We start from the raw sequence: 18,567 nt of genomic DNA, 5'->3' as shown, positions 1-18,567 counted from the left end.
TAAAATGTTGGATAACATGTGGTTGAATGACTGTAGGGATTATACAGGAATGAAATGTAAAACCATGTTTTCTAAGATGTTTTGAAGCAATGTAACAGTCCCAGCATGTGGCCTTTTGCTGCATGTCATTCCCTGTGCTCTCTAAAGCACTTTGGGATGACTGTGGTGAATTGGTTCTATACAAATAGAGCTGGATCGAATCAAATCCGGCCCAGAGAAGGGAGCAGAATATCTCATTTTACTTCGATTTTGGGTTATCAACCTTGATCTTTGGATACAGACATTTCAACACCGAATCTTTTCATGATAATATCAGCTATAAACAAAGACATTTAAATCTTTAATTGTTAGTTTATTTACTCTTTTCCAGGTTGGTGAATGCATGAGTGACATGCTGCTATACAGGGCCTTTTAATGACTCAATTAAAAGGTATGGTTGCAATGATTGCACATTATTTTTAAGAAGAGGCATTAAAGGTCCCATATTCTACATTTTTTTCAACAATTTCATATGGGTGTCAGACGTCCAACAACATTGCTTTAAAAAAGCGTTTTTCCCCAAATTCAGCCTTGGTCCTTAATTTCAGACATTACAAAAGTAGCTCAAGTGAGCTCAGTTTCTGTGTCTGAACCTTTAAAAGTTCATGAGTGGTGCCTGTCCATGCCCACTCCATGCCCTTCTCTGGAAGAGGATCTGAATTTTGCTGGTACCTGCTCTTTGATTTCAGAGGGCAGGTTCAGCTAGCCAGGGGGACATTTCCACTACCAAGAGAAGTTGTTTTTCCCTGTGTGAGGTCACAAAGGGAAAGATCTCAGATTCACAAGTTTCACCACACATTCACTAAAAAGTGGAGCAAGCAATTGAGAGGTGACAGAATTTTCTCATTTTTGAGCCTCATACACAGGCTGTGAGGACATATGACTGTTAGAAAGCCTTTAGAAAGTGAATGAATTCTTGCTTGTGTTGTTCTTACTTTAAAATCTAAGTCGCTTTGGATAAAAGCGTCTGCTAAATGACTGTAGAATAGAATAGAATAGAATAGAATAGAATAGAATAGAATAGAATAGAATGTTGCATAATATGGGACCCTTCAAAGAAGGCACAGGGCTCAAAGGGTTAATAGGTATAACTAAGAGCTTAAAACTTAGCTGTCTATCATTCAGCATGTTAAACTGAAGTAAACATCTCAGCTTCATATAAGCAAAAGGATGTAAGCTGATTTCGTTTTAAAGGAAGTAATATCTGATGCTCCCATGATGCTGGGATTAAACATGACATTAAACTTTCAGTTTTTTTGCACATTATCGTGGTTCATCTGTAGGCACGTGCATGAGCACAGGCCTTGCATGTCATGTTTCCAGTGTGTACCCATCTCAGCTGTTTTTTTAAAATGTGTTTCAAGCATCTAATAATACATCAAACTTTTTTAAAACCTTCTCTTTTAACATGTGATATCTTACTTCAGTGCTATTTTGTGTTAAAAAGAATCCCGAGTTTTGTCAGTGTTACAAAAAGTGATACAGGGACACACTGTGTGGTCATGGCCTGAAAACACAAGTGTGTGTTTGTGTCAGAGCAGCGCAACTAATGGGAGTCAGGAGACCCTGTTTCGCTTCCAGCACAGACCGATTATCAGGAGCTATTAGAGGTTACATGGTGTTCTCTACCTGGAGGCTCCTTGACACAAATCATGCAAAAACAAGAGTGCGCGCGAGCGCACGCACGCATGCACACACACACACACACATATATCTAAAAGCAGAAATGAAATACTACCCAAGCCATCTCTGTTTCACTTGTATTGATGCTAAATATATGTTCACCGTTGACTTTATCAGATCCACCTTCTAAGTACCGGGTTGGACCCCCTTTACCTTCAGAACTGCCATAATTCTTGGTGTGATAGACTGAATAAGGTGGTGGAAACCTTCCTCAGAGGTTTTCTCCATATTAACATGACAGCATCACACAGTTGCTGCAGGTTTGTCGGCTGCATCCATGATGAGAATCTCCCGTTCCACCACATCCCAAAGCTGCTCTACTGGACTGAGATCTGGTGGCTGTGGAGGCCGTTGGAGTCCAGTGAACTCATCGTCATGTTCTAGAAAGCAGGTGGAGATGATCTGAGCTTTGTGACATGGTGCATTATCCTGCTGGAAGTAGCATCAGAAGATGCTCCACTGTGGTCATGAAGGGATGAACATGGTCAGTAACAATACTCAGGTAGGCTGTGCTGGTTAAACCAGGCCACGTTGGTACTAAGGGGCCCAAAGTGGGCCAAGAAAATCTCCCCCCAACCACACCATTACACCAGCAGCAACCTGAAGCGTTGATCCAAAGCAAGATGGAGCCATGTTTTCATGATGTTTCCAGCAGATTATGAGCCTAGCATCTGAGCTGAAATGGAGACTCATCAGACCAGCAACGTTTGTCCATCTTCTATTGTCCAGTGTTGGTGAGTGTGTGTGAATTGTAGCCTCAGTTTCCTGTTCTTAGCTGGCAGGAGGCACCCGGTGTGTCTTCTGCTGCTGTAGTCCATCTGCTTCAAGGTTGGACGTGTTGTGTGTTCAGAGATGCTGTTCTGCAGACCTTGGTTAGAACCAGTGCTGGTCTGACCTCCTGTTGCCTTTCTATCATCTCCAACCAGTCTGCCCATTCTCCTCTGACATCAACAAAACATTCTGGTCCAGACAACTGCTGCTCTGGATATTTTCTCTTCTTCAGACTATTCTCTGGAAACCCTAAAGATGGTTGTGTGTGAAAATCCCAGTAAGTCTGCAATTTCTGAAATACTCAGACCAAAAACCAAGCCACATTCAAAGTCACTTAAATCCCCTTTCTTCCTGACTCTGATCCTCAGTGTGAACTTCGTCAAGTCGTCCACATGATTAAATGTGCTGAGTTGCTGCCATATGATTGGCTGATTAGATATGCGCGTTAACAGGAAGTCAACAGGTGTACCTGATAAAGTAATCAGTGAGAAAATAAAGAAACATTGGGTCAATCATTTCTATCAAACACACTCAGACACCTTTATTTTCAACTGATATCAGAGGTGCAGATGTTGCTGACTGAAGGAAAGACCAAAGGTCTCCACAATACATTATATATTCAGGGTGCATATAAACCATTACTTACACAAATAAGCCTAGCTCACAGCTGACTGCACAAGGACCAATGTTTATTACATCAACAAAAACTGTTAGTAATAAATACAACAACTGAACAAATGCTTTATCAGTATTTTTATGAAAACATTCAAATATTACAAGAAAAGATTTTATCTTTGCAGTTTTTCTTTTGTTGTTTTTTTTTCTTTGCTCGCAGGTTTGTCATAAGGATTAACTAACAAGTTAAACAGCCTTCTAGTAATTTCAGATAAGATGCTGATCAGCTTGTCTTGTATATCTTTATTACTAAAGATTAAATGATGCTCCCTTCACCATCAGACATACAGATTTAGTCATTTCTGTGTCCAGTTTAAAAGATGCCTTGAGATGAGCAACACATACCTTGATTTCAGAAAGAAAACCGTTTTAGAAAAATCTTTCTAGTCTTTTGCAAAATGCTGCCTTTTGGTAAAATAAGTTTTCTGGAATGCATGTTATGATATGCTGTATTTTTTCATGTAAATCAGGCAGATTTCTATTGACAAGTTTGGAAATGAGTACACCAGGCTGAGGGGCGGTGCAGACTGTGCTGCTGGCGGATGAAAATCAGTCGAAGAAACAGGAACAAACGTCAAGAAGGAAAAAGGCATTTCAAACCATTCACGTTTCCTGGTTTCCATCCTCTCACTGTGATTTTTTAAAAAAAGGAAACATGGCTACTTTAAACATACCACAGGTTGGACCTGCTGCAGCCACATTAACAGACAGACGTGCACAGCAGCAGATGGTTAATCTCACATATGATCAGCTGCTCTGGGAAAATCCAACACATCTTCTCTGCTTATCTACTGCTGCTATCTTTTATGCAGCCACGTATGGTTGGCACACTAAAGTAAATAGCTATGGTTATATGTGGTGATACGGCACGTGGATTTGTGAAAACTGCGACTTTGTGGTGATATATCTCACTTGATTCATGCATAGTGTGGCTCTCTGTTACTTACGTAGTTCAGTCTGAATAAAGCCATGACAAACAGTAATTAAAAAGTGATTGATCACTTTAACAAACTATGAAAGAAGCATTCTGACTTTAGACAGCTATGCCATCATCAATCTGAACTGTTGACAGGGGGGCTTCTGGGCTCCTAAATTCACATGATCTTTGAGACTAGGAATAAAAATTTATTATTTTATTCCACCCAGGAATAAGAATGATTTTTATTCTAGTTTTGCATCTTTCTTTGGTTTGAACATGAGCTAAAATTCCAGAGTTGCATTTACACGATTTAATGATGCACTACTGCTATATAATTAGCTGGCTGGATAACTGCATGACTAACAAGTGTGCAAGACTTTATTATAAAGTGATCATCAGTGAGAAGCCTTTGCAATTCAACTCAGAAATGCCTCCAAAGTGTTGCTTTATTGATCAGGGAATCTTATTAGCTGAGGGGGGGAAACTGCTCTATATGGTGCTCACCAGACTGTGGTTTGTTTTACACGTGAACAAAGTTAGTTTGTCCCTCTGTGGCTCCCTCAAATTGTTATCCAACCACAACAACTGGAGCCATCGCTCTGCTGGTGGGAACAAGGGAAGCAGTGTTTGTCTCTAACAGGAACGGCTGAGGGAAATTCTGCTCTCCATTCAAATCACTGTCATGGGTTGATTCTCAGCAACAGAGGGCACTACTGTGTGGTGCACTTGTGTGTTGTATCTGAATAACCTGCAAGCCTGCTTTTTTCCCTCCTACTGTATGTGGTTCTTGGTGTTTGTGTGTGAGTGTGAGGGCAGTATTTATGTCAGCATGTCTCTGTATTCACACACATGCAGGTTATTATCTGATATAGCACCCTGGTTGTTGTTTTTTCTCTTTTTTTCCTCTTTCATTCTCCATTACACCACCTCCATCCATGAATGAGGGGTTTGTTTGGTTTTTTTTTCCTCCGGCTTTCCGTTGTTCACCGTTACCCTGGTTTTGCTCTCCGTTTCCTGGCCCGGACACACGGCTGGTATTTTTCACCTTAGCTTTGTAGAGGAAATGATTTCTGACTGGGAGAGATGGGGGGAGAGATGACAAACTATCCTACCTCTGAACCTGGCTTAGGAGCAAGCAGTTCCAAAGTGCAGAGGCTGTTGCCAAAATTTTGTTTCCACTGCCTTCTACAACCATGCAGACAGTCCTCATAAATGTCTGCGGTTGCTGTGAGATATTCAATAACTGATACTGGAGTATTATTGAATTTTTTTGTGGGTTCACATGTGCAAATGCATATTGTTCCAACAATCCAAGCTCTTTTGATACTATGCAGTGCATTTAAAGCCCATAATGTATTAAACTATAGATCGCATCCTCCTCTTTTATGACTGTACTCATATTCCAGCTCCCATCATGACCTTGACATCCCTCCAAACATGCTACAATTCAACGCTTCTTCTTTTTTCCTAGTAACTTAATACAAGTCAGAATACAAAACTTCTACACATGCAGGTGCACACACATTCGCGAAAAAAGCCGTGTGTGTTTACTCCTTTTAAAAAGGTTGTCAGAGCAAATCACATCAAACTAAATTGAGCCTGGACGCCCTGGAAAATGGAGGGAGTGGTCTGAGCCTCGTGTTGCTTCCAACACAAAAATACATGAGCAAAGAGGGAGGGGTTTATGACTATTTATTCAATTTGCTATTGAGCAAGAGGGTGGGGAAAGAAATGTCCTTTTTCCTCAAGCACAATGCCATTTCCTGGGGGACATTTGACCACAAACCGAGACCAGAGTTGTGGAGAGACATGCTGAGGGGTATGTAAGATATTTTGGTGAGGTAGAGGGGTAAAAGAGAGGTCTGACTGTATGATGACATTTCTTAAGCAGGGTGAAGAAACTGCTCACTCAACTATGAGGAGGAATTTAAAGATGTAATAGTGTATTAACAGGGGGTCAGGAGTGTCTTGAAATCCTGCACGTACCATATGGCTGCAAGGAATATTGAGAAATTCATAATGGCATAATATGTGCACATGTTTACGTCAAGGAAGAAATTAGATGCTGCTGTGTGGTTGAGCTGCTTCGAAACTGTAAGTGGCTGATTTTGGGAACATTCATGGCTGACATTTAGATCTAAACTGTGGGTTCAGGCAGCCAGTCAACAGAAGGCCAGCCAGAGATCAGAACACATGTATGATGAAGTACAGCAGAGGCCAACTCACCTTTTTCTTGCTGCAGTAGATTTGCCATTTCTTCTCATCAGGCAGAGCAAACATGGCCTCTCTGTTCTTATCTGTCAAATCCAGTTCATCCTGCAACAACAATGAGAGACTATTAACCCACACAAATCATTTCTATACCACAGTCAAGGGGAAATGTGCAGAAAGCATGCAAACAATGTTCAAAGTAAAGGCAGACAAGAACAAAAAACATTTTATATGTGTCCAAACTTCCTGATGTCTGCCTGAGAACTGTCTCCACCAGCTTCACAGGAGAGTTTTAATATTCACCCTGCTGCTCTGCTCAATTCTTCAGCTTTGCACAAGGAGCCCCTGCACCTTTTGAAATGTATATGAGCCCAGGAAATGAGTCTGTGTGTGCCAGGGAGGAAAAGTGAAGTCTTGGAAAAAAAAAGCAATGGATAAATCAGGGTTGAAGGAAGAGAATCAGATGAAGGAAAGACTCAGATATAAAGGAGGAGGAGAGGGGGGCTGAAAAAGAGGAAAGTGTGGATGTGGAAATGGATGGCCCCCAAAAAACATAAGAGAGGATGAGAAGCTGTAGCACCAGGGCTTTGTGCTCAAGCTCAAACTAATCTCCTCATAATGGCTTTGCTACCATGACGTCAGCTGTGAGTGGCGGGCCTCCTGGGGCCCCCTCAGAATGAAGATGGCCACTGGTGACAGAGGTGGGGGGCCCCCTTAAGCCAGCTGGGGTTTGTTTTCATCTGCTCTGCTGGACAGGGTGAGCAGGGGCGGCCAAAATTCCAAGAATTTGACACGACCAAGAATGACATCATCTCTCATCCAGTCCTTTTCATCGGGATAACCAGCAAAGAATTAATGCGGTTCGGAAAAGAAAAAAAAAAAAGAGGAAAAAAATCTGAGGGGTGTGAATTTCAAGGGGTTCTAACACAGACAGAAACCACAAAGAAGCTTTCAAATCTTTGGACAAAGTGTTTTTTATCTCAGCAGCATCATTTTATTGGTTATTGCGACTTGGTACAAGAGATGCCGGAGGACCTACGATGCACACTTAAATAAATACAATCTGCTGCAACAAGAAAGCAGCTTTCCAACCTCTGAATCAATGTTCTTTTTGCCCCTGAATTGGACATCTCTGCACATCCTTAAGCTCAAAAAGGGGGCCTTGGAAGCCAGCCCGTCCCTGGCCTGCTGCCTGGTCGCCGGGTCAAAGCCCTGCTGTCCAAGCTACTGCTCCTTGGAGAGCTAATTCTGGGAGCTGGTGAGAATAAGGTAGAATGAAACCCCTGGATGTGGACCAGATAGGAGTTAAGCCCGGCAGCTGATCGCTATGCAGCTTGCGTTCTCGTTGAATCCACCCTGTGACTACTAAAGCCTCTCAGTTTAAAGGTTTTATGCGAAAGGGAGTGATGTAACTGCAGCATATGCATCAGCAAAATTAGATTTAGGCATATGTGAGATCCGTATTCTACAATCTTGTCTCCCAAAAAAATTGGAAAGTGGAATTGAAAACAAAGTTGAATCGTTTAAAACAACACAATTAATTAATATTAGTACAAAGACAGTATATTTAATCATGTTTTACACAAGCATGAACTGATGAAAAAGGCAGAATATGTTGCTCCGAAACATGCATATGGTTTAGCATTAATGGTACCTTTACTGATGAGCAGAAGTTGTGCAAGCTGTAAAACCTTTAGTCGTGCATACCATTAGTTACTCTGTATTAGCTGCACATGCAGTGATGTAGCTGAACACCATCACCAAAGCTGTGTTTTAACAGTGTGCTGACAAAAGGCCAGATGGTTTCTCTCCTCTTTAGCTCAGAGGATGCAGTGGCCATAATTTCCAAACAGAAAAACAGTTTTCCACCGAACCTCAGTCCATTTAAAAATATAAGTCAGCATTGTCTGAATTTACTTTGTTTTTGTCTCTCTCTTTTTTTTTTTAGAAGGTTTAACTTAATTTGTGGATGCAAGATGAACTGTATTCACTGATGATTGCTTTTAGAAGCATTCCTGAGGCCACGCAGCAACTTTCACTGCAGAATCAGGTCTGTTTTTAATGCAGCGCTGCCTGAGATCCTGAAGATCACAAACTTTCAGTACTGGTTTTCAGCCTCATCTTTTGGGTACAGAGACTTGTCTGGACTTTATAATGACATTAAGCAGTGTAGAAGATGGGAAACATTATTTTTCTGTCCAATTTTTAACATTTAGTATTTTTGTCTTTGTATTAGAAAAACCTAAATATTTTCAGGTTTTATTAAGATTTTATACAATAATACTGTACAGTTTAAAGGATAAGGCGCACATGGGCATGGTTTTTGTTTCTTTTTAAAGAATTCCATTAAGCCATTATTTTATGATTACATAAGTTTCCAAGGGAATGAATGGGATAAAGGCAAAGCTGAGTATGGAGACCATGACCAGGAAAACAGGGATGGAGCAATGGCAGCATTCTTACAAACTTTAAATGAAATTTTCAGGTTCACACAGTGCTGGTCTCCGTTTGAGGCAGAGAAAAGGGAAAGAATGAAGTTGTGGACACGGAGAGGATGGAGGAATGTTTATGTCATGCCAGTTAGAGAACTTTAGTTTCCAGTTATGCAATATTCCTCCATTTCTTTCCCACCACCTTCCAAACGTGCACCCATACCAGACCCATATCACATGGACTCTCCTCATGACCTGAGCAAAACACCCTCAAAAAATATGCAGCTCCTTTGTTCTTCCAAAATAAAAGCAACACTTTCCACCTCTTGATGTGCCCCCCTCCTCTTCCTGCACCAGCATGTTTCAGGTGGTGCTTCATCCAAACCATAGCTAATATTTTTACACCCGGTGCTTGAAAGGAAAGAGTACACACCTTTCAAATTTCATCCAGAACCACCAAATGAATTATGTTCCACTTAAAAAAACATTCTGGCTGTGATGTTCACAGAAAACCAACTTGCTCTGTCACTCGGTGTCAGACATGTCGAATTAAAATGAAAGCAACCTTTCAAAGAACTTCAGTAGACTTCAGATTGAGTAAAGTAGAACACATGAAGCAGGACTTCAGAGTGTTCAGAGGGGACGCTCAGATAGCATCCGTTAGCTTTTATAACTTATAATGAAACAACAAATGATGAAATCAAAAGATGCAACATTTTAATTAGAGACTAAATGTGTATCCAACACATAAAGATACAGTGTAAAGGTAAACAAAGCAATGAGCTGTATAATGAGGTTGAAGTCACAGTGCTATGAGAAAACAAAAATCCTACTAATGTTTACTTTACACTCCACATCAGGAAATGAGCAACTAAGTGCATGGAGACAAAAAATGAAGCACAGTAGAGGAGGTCGAGGAGGCATGAGAGCAGAAACATGAAGAAGAGTAGGAATAGTGGATGAAAGTGTTCATGTTGCTACATTTAGGATTAACATCCTGAATTCAAGACAAAGTAAAGGGTTACCATAAAGAATTAAGGATCAGTCAGTGAGTTTGTGTGAGTGACTGGCATAGAAGTGGGAATGGGTGCGTCTTTGTGGACTGGAAATGCTTCAGGTTCCACCTACGTGGGAAATGTGACATCCTCCCTCGTGCACGTGCATCTGTGAAGTGGCATTTCTGGAAAGGATATGAATGTCTTTCCCTCATGTGAGGTCTTACAGCCCTGGCTGAGAGGACGCACATATGCAGACGCATTCTGTAGCTACACATATCCTGCAGCAGTCTGCATGTGAGACAGGGAGGGAAAGACAGGCAAGATGGCAGGAAGTCATATGAGGCCTCCAGGGGACCCATAGGAAGCTGTAGCTGCCATTATTGACCCAAACAAGGCACAGTGAGTTTGTTTTGTGTGTGCATGTTGGGCCCAGTCTCCACCTTACAGTCTACAGTAGTTTTATGCAGAATCCAAAAACCACATCTGAGTTATTTTGCAGCAATCAGAAAAAGGTCAAAGATTAACTTTTTATTCTTGTCATTTTGCTTATCTTTGCAAACCATCATTGCATTCACACACATACTGAACTAAAGTCGTTTAGAAGCATTCAGACGAGTCATAGTCTGCGTTCTTTGATGAGTCAGACAGTAGCTGGCCAACAGCTTCTCCTCATTAAAGCTCTGCCACCTCCATGATAAGGCTGAATCAGGACAGCGAGCACAGGCTGAGGAGGGAAGACGGCGTTAGAACTGGGAGGCCAGTTAGAGAAATGTAAGAGGAGGGAGGGAAACGGAAAGGAAAGATGGGTGCATCCCAGGGTGTACACAAGGAAGGAAACTAACTCCCATTGCCCAGAGGAATGAGAACATTTCCATTCACTGCCATTATGCAACTCCAGCTAGAGTCTAACTAGACAGTCGTACTGGATGGAACTTTGGGAGAGGACTTCAGGAATGACATTTTCCTGGAAACACATAATGGAGTTTTGAATTAGAAATGCTAATTTTACTATTGCTACTTTGAGAACATAATTTCTATTCTGTTATGAACAATATTTGGAAATCATATAGGATGGAGACACATTTTCAATAACTGACTCTGCATCTGGACCACAGCTGGACGACTGTTTAGAGAGGTGGGATTTAACTGTCCCAAATTATGAGATAGAGAAAGAAAGACAGACAAACAGAGAAAAATGAGGGCAGAGAGGAAAGCCGATAGAACATGCACACTAATCTCCACCAGTATTGTAAACTCCAGATGTTGGCCTAGTAGACCTGATCCAGCTGTGCCAATTTGGCTGATACACTGTACGTTACGTCCTCTCAATGCACAACAAATCATTGCAGGTGTGTAAAGACAGGCTCTTCCTTTTAAATAACTGACAAAAGAAAAAGACAGCTTTCATTTGAAATTTTAACCTTTAAAATGGAAGAACACCACACAGATGTTGAGTGTGGAGAAGCTCAGTGGTGCTCTAGTAGCTCGGTATGGACTCTTGTAAATGTGTCGACAGATTGTGACCATATGCCGACCTTTCCACAGTAAACGCTCATTGTTATCGGCTGAAACTTGTAAATGCCAGTCTGACTGTCTCTAAACAACCTCACACTTGGCTTCTCTTTGTAGAAACAAAAAGGTTCATTTTGGTTTACTGAGCTGCCACCAATGAGAAATGAACCCAAGAACCAGAATGATTGAGGGGAACCCTCTTTCAATTACTCAACTCTGAGCAATTTCTTATTTATTGATAAAAGTTATTAGCAGTGAACAGCCTTGACAAACAAAAATAAATTTGTCAACGTTCCTGGTGCACTGGCAGACTTTGCACATGGTCTCTATATCAACTATGCGTGCAAACCTAGAAGCGGTGGTGGAAAGAAATACTTGAAACTGCACCGTGATCCAAAAAACAGACTCAGAACTGCAAAACAGGCAACTGCTGCCAGATGCAAATGTGTAGTTTAACTGATGTGATGCACCAGTCCCTGTGATGTGGTCTTTACTTATTGTGTCAAAATCAGCGGCGATTGCTTCCAGGTCCACAGGAGGCTTTCATATGGGTTTAAACAGACGAAGAGGCAGGTTTCAGACTTTCCCCTGAGTGGGTTGCTCTGCATTTGTCAAAGCACAGTTGAGTTTTTACACATGGAAACCAAGAATAGATCCCACACATGCTCTTTCTGCAATATTAGTTTTGTGAGCAACAGACCAGGAAAAAATATGTCATGTCAGGTTTGTTTCATAGCCCTTTCCTTACACCTGCATTTTTTATGAAGATAAAAAAACAGAGGTAGGTTGTTGAAAGCAGAGATCTGTCCGAAGGCAGGTTGACTATATTTAAGCTATCATACTGTTATCAGGTTCAGCTAACCAGACTTTTTATCCTAATAATATTTAATATATATATATATAAAAAAAAAACTGAAAATAACCAAATAAATTAATTTAATCTTAATAATAAGTAATCTAAGTCATTTTAACTGTCCATGCACCGGAGTTTCTGTTTCCCATTTTCTTTTAGAGTTGAGAATGTCATCAACGAAGTCGGACACAGTCGAAACATGTCAGCCTTTTCTTCCACAAATAAAGTGTATGCTGAGTGTGCACTGTGTAGTTTCTATCTCCAGTGGAAGACCCCTTTAAGGATGTGAGGACACATGGAGGTACTTTTCTCCACCGTTTGGCCCAGATCTGTCGCTCCCATTCCAGAGTCTCCACAGACTCTCATTCCCCTCATCAGGAAAGGCTTTCATAACAATAATCCCTGTCTCCCGTTGCCATGGAAATATACTTTGTAGTGTTATTCTCCATTTTCTTGATTTCCTTCCCCGTAGCATAGCTCTTCGCCTCCCTACATCCGCTCTCTGCTTGAGTTACAAGCAGTGAGACCGGGCTGGCTGACTTTTCTCTGAGAGGTCTGGTTGTACTAGTTTTTGGATGACTGGTCATTTCTGTGTTAGCGTGTCGGCTGCAGGATCAGTAAAACAGATGTGGAGGACCCATATGACCTCAGTTCGGTAGAATCTGTTCATGCGTTGGTCACAATCAAAGCAGACATGAATCAAAGTGTCACAGGCTGAATGATCTTACAGCTGGAGTATCTTTTTATCTTCTTAACTTTAGCAGGAGAGGATGCTAGGGTTGCATTTGGATGATGACATTTCAGATTTCTCAATCATGGAAACATCAATCATTTTATGAATATATTCACAGCTATGAATGCAAATCAAGTTAGAAAATTCTCAACCTTCATTTTCTTCTTGCATAAAAACTCCAGAGGTTTTCAAATCAAGGGCAGATAACTAATATTCCGTTTCCTCTTCAGTCAACCATGTGTGTCCCTTTCATCTCAAGTTCAGATATTCAGCCCAGAAGAAGCTGTGGGTCATTCTGTCCTCTCAACCATGAAGACTGTTGTTATTTGGCTAAACGCTCCCATATGACAAGCATGTTTTTATTTTATCCCAACGTACAGGATGCAAATAAAAGCAGGTCACTGATTGCTTCAGATTAAGTCCTAAGCCATGTGAGGCATCGGATGTGTGAACCAGCAACCTGTTGATCCTTCAGAAGTAATCTTTACATTACACAGCTGTAACGCCACTGGGTCATTCCAATCTAAGGATACTGATTGAGGCAATCAGGGACTTGATTACTGTAATCTTAATCTTTAAATTTTCCTAAAATCAAGAAAATAAATATCCTACGGCTACTAAAGTTTACGAGGTTGTGAATTACAAGTGATTATAAGTGAGTCTAAGCAGCAAACAAGGGTCTGTCTGATCAGTAAGCTGGAAAAACATTGACCCCTGATAAGTTTCCCATCATGAATTAAATTCTGCTTAATCTCCTGAACCTAACCCAACAGTGGAGTGATACATCCTGCAGACCCTGGTGTTTAGCATTTGCCATGTCTCAACAGCACCAGAGACAGACATGCAGTCATGCCACTCAACATAATGTTGAGAGAATTTGAATGATTCAGGAAACCTGAGATTGATGAAAGGGAAACAAAAAGGTGCAACCATGGTGAAAGGACTGAGAATAAACAAAGAGCGGAACTATATTAAAGAATGAGAAACAACAAAGCCAAGGCCAGTTTGCAGTTTGCGGCTGAAATCCACTGCAGACCTCTTCATTCTGACAGCTGTGCCCTGATCCCTCTCCACAATGTGGGCACATGTCCCCATCTGGCACTGGTTCAGACATAAAGCCTCTGCCAATGAATGTGAGCTGTGCACAGGATGTGGACTGCAGGACAACGGCGGGCTGCATGTATAGCACAGGATGAGTTGCATTTGTGAATGTTTGGTCAATGATGGGGGCTGGGCACAGCCTCAGCCAACCATCAAGACGCCTTCCGCAAGACTCGACCAGTCTAATTCCTTGTCTGTAATCCTATTTGTTCAGGATAATGAGCAACACGCAAAGGAAAAGAACTAGGCTACAAGGTATTAAGGGAAAGATGCAAATCCAGAACTTCTATTGTACCAATGCAATACAATAAACCAACTTTATATACAATCATATGAAAAAGAAAATACACCCTGTTTAATTTTTATATGTATGATAACATAAAATAGCCATCTAGTTCTTACTAGGTCTTAAGATGAGGTAAATAAAACCTCAGACATATCATCATACGCAAAACAAAATGAAGCCAAAATGCAGAAACAGTGTGTGAAAATCTAAAGCAACCCCACGATTCAGCAGCTTATATTAAAGCATCTTTTACATTTACATAAGCTGAAGTCAAGGTTTTTTTGTTCTGCATTATCAGTCTCGCACATGGTTTTGGAGGTATGTTGGTCCACTCTTCTTTCTTTCAGTTCAGAGTTTTGCCGAACTGGTTTCTGGTCATTCTGTTGTAGATCTGCTGCTGTGTTTGGGATCATTGTCCCACTGCTTTAGAATGTCAATCAAGCCTTTGCTGTCAGATAGATGGTGTGAGGCATTTGTGCTGATATGCTGCGTTTGTTTTTTCTGTGCCTTATGACCAACATGCCCACTTTGGTCTGGTCTCCAAATTACTTTCTTCCAGAACTCTTGTGGTTGTGCATGTTCAATCTTTTTTCTAATTGTACCATCATAAACTTTAAAGACGAACTAAAAAAAATTATTCGTGCAAGTTTTCTCAGTGATGCGCCAACTATCGGAGAGCTGCTGGGGGAAAACGGCTTCAGGAATGTACATAAAAAAAGTCACTGTGCCATCAAACGAGTCAGGAATGCAAACGTTTGAGGCTGGAAAGTTACATATTGCGTCTCAAATATTTAACATGCTAACTGAGGCCTACAGACTCTGAGATGTAGCTCTTGGGTTTTTTACAGTTCCTCTGAGCATTGAACAGCCTGAACTTGGACTGAACTTGCTGGGACGTCCACACCTGGGAAGACTGGAAGCTGACTTGGTAGTTTGGAAATTACCTGAATACTCTTTCCAGACTGATTAACAGATTTCCAGACCATGTTAACATACTCCTAAATGCTAATGATGATACTTTTTTCTGCTACTTTGCATTTTAATTCCTATGTAAGCAGTAAGGGCATAGCTGGGTTTTCACACACTGCTTCAGAAGCAGCTTATTTACTGTTAACTAAAAAGTGACTGTGGAAAATGCCTTGTGCTGCTGTTCATTTTAGGTTGCATTCACCTAATTTTAAAAGCAAGGGCAGAATGATTTTTAGTGTGTTAATTGCAGCACCCACAATAGAAGTGGCTCATTTACCTTTCAGTACCAAGTAAAAGGCAGAAGTTGATCATCATGATAAGAGATCAATCCATCTTTACTCACCACCAGTTCGGAGAAACGTGCATGCAGCTCTTCTGCAGGTGGCATGGGGGCGCTGAACTCCAGCAGCTGCAGCGGCACGCTGTCCTTCAGGTTGATCTCTGGGGGCTCACTGCTGCCAAAGCAGCATAGGAAGCCCAAGCCCGACCGCGTCCTCTTCCTGGGGGGCATGATGACTGAGGAGACAAAGGTGGCAGTGGTGGTGTTGGACCAGGAAGGTGGAGGAAGGGGCTGAGGGGGCAGGGAGGGGGAGTGGAGAGGAGGATGAGGCTGCTATCTAGGGGGCATGATCTGGAAGAGACAGAAGAAGGAAAAGATTAGATTAACGGTCTATCCCAAATACAACTGATGTTACATTATGGCTTGATTACACCCCCTCCCCTTTTAGCTAAATGTTTCTTTTGTACAAGGCAGTGAAAAAAATTATGTTTCCCGCAGCCTGAATTTGTTTTGCAGACGTACATGAGTAACGGCCACCAGTCACACAAACAGCAAAGCCACCTGCAGAGACTGCATCCCGGGAAAAGCCGAGCAAAATAACCATTACAGCAACAAAATTACAATACATGCTGGTTTACAAGCCATCCAGAGGATTTTCCTTCCAGATTTTTTTTTATTGCATTTTGATATTCTTCCAACAGCAAGGCACAGAGGTGGCAGGAGTCACCATCATATCCTCAGTATATCCTCAGGGTCTGCAACAAAGAAGTCTCTTATCCGTGAGGTACTATTGCCTATGTGCAGTGTGTGTGTCCAACTGGCCCGGTGGTGCCCTCACGCCGTTAACAGAGCAGAAACAGAGCACAAGTGTGCACAAATAGTAGTGAATGGCATACACTACAACATGAGTAGGAGTGAATAAAGCAAGACACTTTTAGAGAAAATCTTCAATGCTACAAAAAGAATATGGGTGGTCTTCATTGTATGAATAAAACACTGACCGCACTTTATTTCCCCCCCAAGGACACAATGTGAGCATGCTCACTGCAGCTCACACAGCTCGTCTTTCTGCAGCAATTGTGTGAACAAATATACTTCAACCATGCTATGCAAATACTTTGGATATGCAAATCCAGCAGATTTAATTGATCAAAAATAAAACATCTGTGGCAGCCAGATTTTTAAAAGTGCATACCTTTAAATATTTTGCCCTTACTAATATTTGTACATAACCTAACAAGCAGCAGGTAATGACTGAAGCCTTGCACAGGCCTGTTTAATGTAGCGGTGAAACTTTATGACTACAGTTTCCATGAAAAGCCATAATCCACTACATCTTGACTGAACACGACTCTCCACCATCCCTCTCACTCTTGTTCGGTGTAGGAGTTCTCGATGCACCATCTAAAATTAGCCGTGTGGTAAATTCTTTATGAACACGCCGAGCCTTTGACGGGAGCTTGAAGAAGAAAAAAAAAAATGAGAAGAGAAAACAGCAGATTTCCATTTCGGGCTTTTGTCAGTGGCATTTTTTATTTATTTATTTTTTTTTGTGAATCTGCCACTTTTCTCATGGGGAGGAAGAAACAAAGCTACAAATGAACTGGAGGCTGTTTAAATGAAAAGTTTTTTTTGGTTTGTTGAGCATGAGCTCATCAGAAGGCTTATTTTTTTGCTGCTCTTTAAATTATTCTGAATTACCATAAAAAACTGGGGAATGTTTCGCAGTCGTTGCATCAGTGTGCTGGAAGTCAATTATTGCATGTGTGGCATCTTATACATGTGTGTGGTACATTTGATGCTACACCAGCAGGAGTGGTATTACAGACAGGGTGACAATCTCTTCATTCCCCCTCCATCAGAGGAGGACTGACCTGCAAAGGCCCACAAGTAAAAATGAGCTGCATTACATTTTTTATTAAACAGTGTCTTCAAGGAGATCCAGGAACAGTTCAGGATGACTCATATTATGACTCACACCAGACATGGCTGAAAACAGGATGCATTTTTGCTCTAAAAATAGCTTCAGTGCACATGTGAGAATTTCTTTCAGCACAGGTTGTAAATAAAAGATGGATCTAGCCTTTGAAAAGTCACATTAATTACTGAACTGCTGTTTTCAATCCTCCAGTTAGCTATTTTTTGAGAGGAAAGCAATGACATTTGGGAAAGAAGGCGGAGTGGAAAAAGGAAACATGAAACTTGAAGCCTAATATATATTAAATTATTATCAAAATGACTAAGATCATAACGAACGTGTGGAGCGAGTAGAGATAATTACACCATGATGAACGAGTTGTGGAAACATTTACAAACTTATGTCATAAAAGAAAGTCACATTTTTAGAATTAGTGACTATTGAAGCAAAATATGTTTAAGAGCGAACTCCTAGTGGTAATATATGGTATTGCATGTTAGGACAATGGTGGGCTTGTCCATCTTGGCAGAAGTAAAGGCTGTTCCACCATTTTAACCTTACAGTCCTACAACATTGTTTTGGAGGCTTTTTATAAAACTTGATGCTTTTTATTGAATGCATCAGAACACTTTGGTATATCCTAAAGTTTTCCTACTCGCCTGCTTCCACACTTCATAGCACCTGAGAATAAAATGCATGGAGAAGCTGCTCTCTGCACACTTTGCTGTAGTGTCAAGTTTGCAGTTAAGCAACAATGTGAAAATTCATTGCAAAACCTCCTATAACTACAAATAAAGAGTCATTTTAAGCAGCTGAGTAAGCTCTGAAGTGTGTTGTTTCAGTAGTAGCTGAACTGGAAAAATTCAAGTGATGGTCAACATAAAATATAAGAGCCCTTCACAGCTTCCTTGTCTAAAAGCCACCATGCAAGTGTCCAAGTGAGTAATTAGAAATAACACCTCCTGCGCCAATTAATGGAAATTATAGCATCTCTGCCTCAAAATTGTGCAGCCCAAACAAATAAACAGCACAGTCTAAATATGCACCTTGGCTCCTACACTTGGCTAATAAAAAAGTGACTTTATTGCTATAAAAGCAAAATCTTTATGGTAGTGAGCAAGTTGCTGCTACGGACAGCTGGTTGAGGCTATTGGAAAAGAGGCAGCTCTGCAGGGGTTTTAAAGCCC

General features: G+C 41.1%; 1 protein-coding gene across 3 annotated transcripts in view; it reads right to left on the bottom strand.

Moving 5' to 3' along the window:
• The window catches only part of daam2 (dishevelled associated activator of morphogenesis 2), a 107,148-nt gene that overhangs the window by 54,355 nt on the left and 34,226 nt on the right, over positions 1-18,567 (bottom strand). For all 3 annotated transcript variants that reach the window (XM_041971705.1, XM_041971707.1, XM_041971706.1), the window contains exons 2-3: positions 15,526-15,813; positions 6,314-6,403 (exon numbers count right to left, since the gene is read on the bottom strand). In XM_041971705.1, the coding sequence (XP_041827639.1) occupies positions 6,314-6,403; positions 15,526-15,693 (258 nt within the window). In that variant the 5' untranslated portion in view covers positions 15,694-15,813. The remainder of the gene's footprint in view (positions 1-6,313; positions 6,404-15,525; positions 15,814-18,567) is intronic.

The sequence above is a fragment of the Melanotaenia boesemani genome, chromosome 20 (assembly GCF_017639745.1).
Source record: "Melanotaenia boesemani isolate fMelBoe1 chromosome 20, fMelBoe1.pri, whole genome shotgun sequence".
NCBI classification, from domain to species: domain Eukaryota; kingdom Metazoa; phylum Chordata; class Actinopteri; order Atheriniformes; family Melanotaeniidae; genus Melanotaenia; species Melanotaenia boesemani.
The sequence above is the reverse complement of the archived record's forward strand: the minus strand, read 5'-3'. Positions and strand labels throughout refer to the sequence as shown.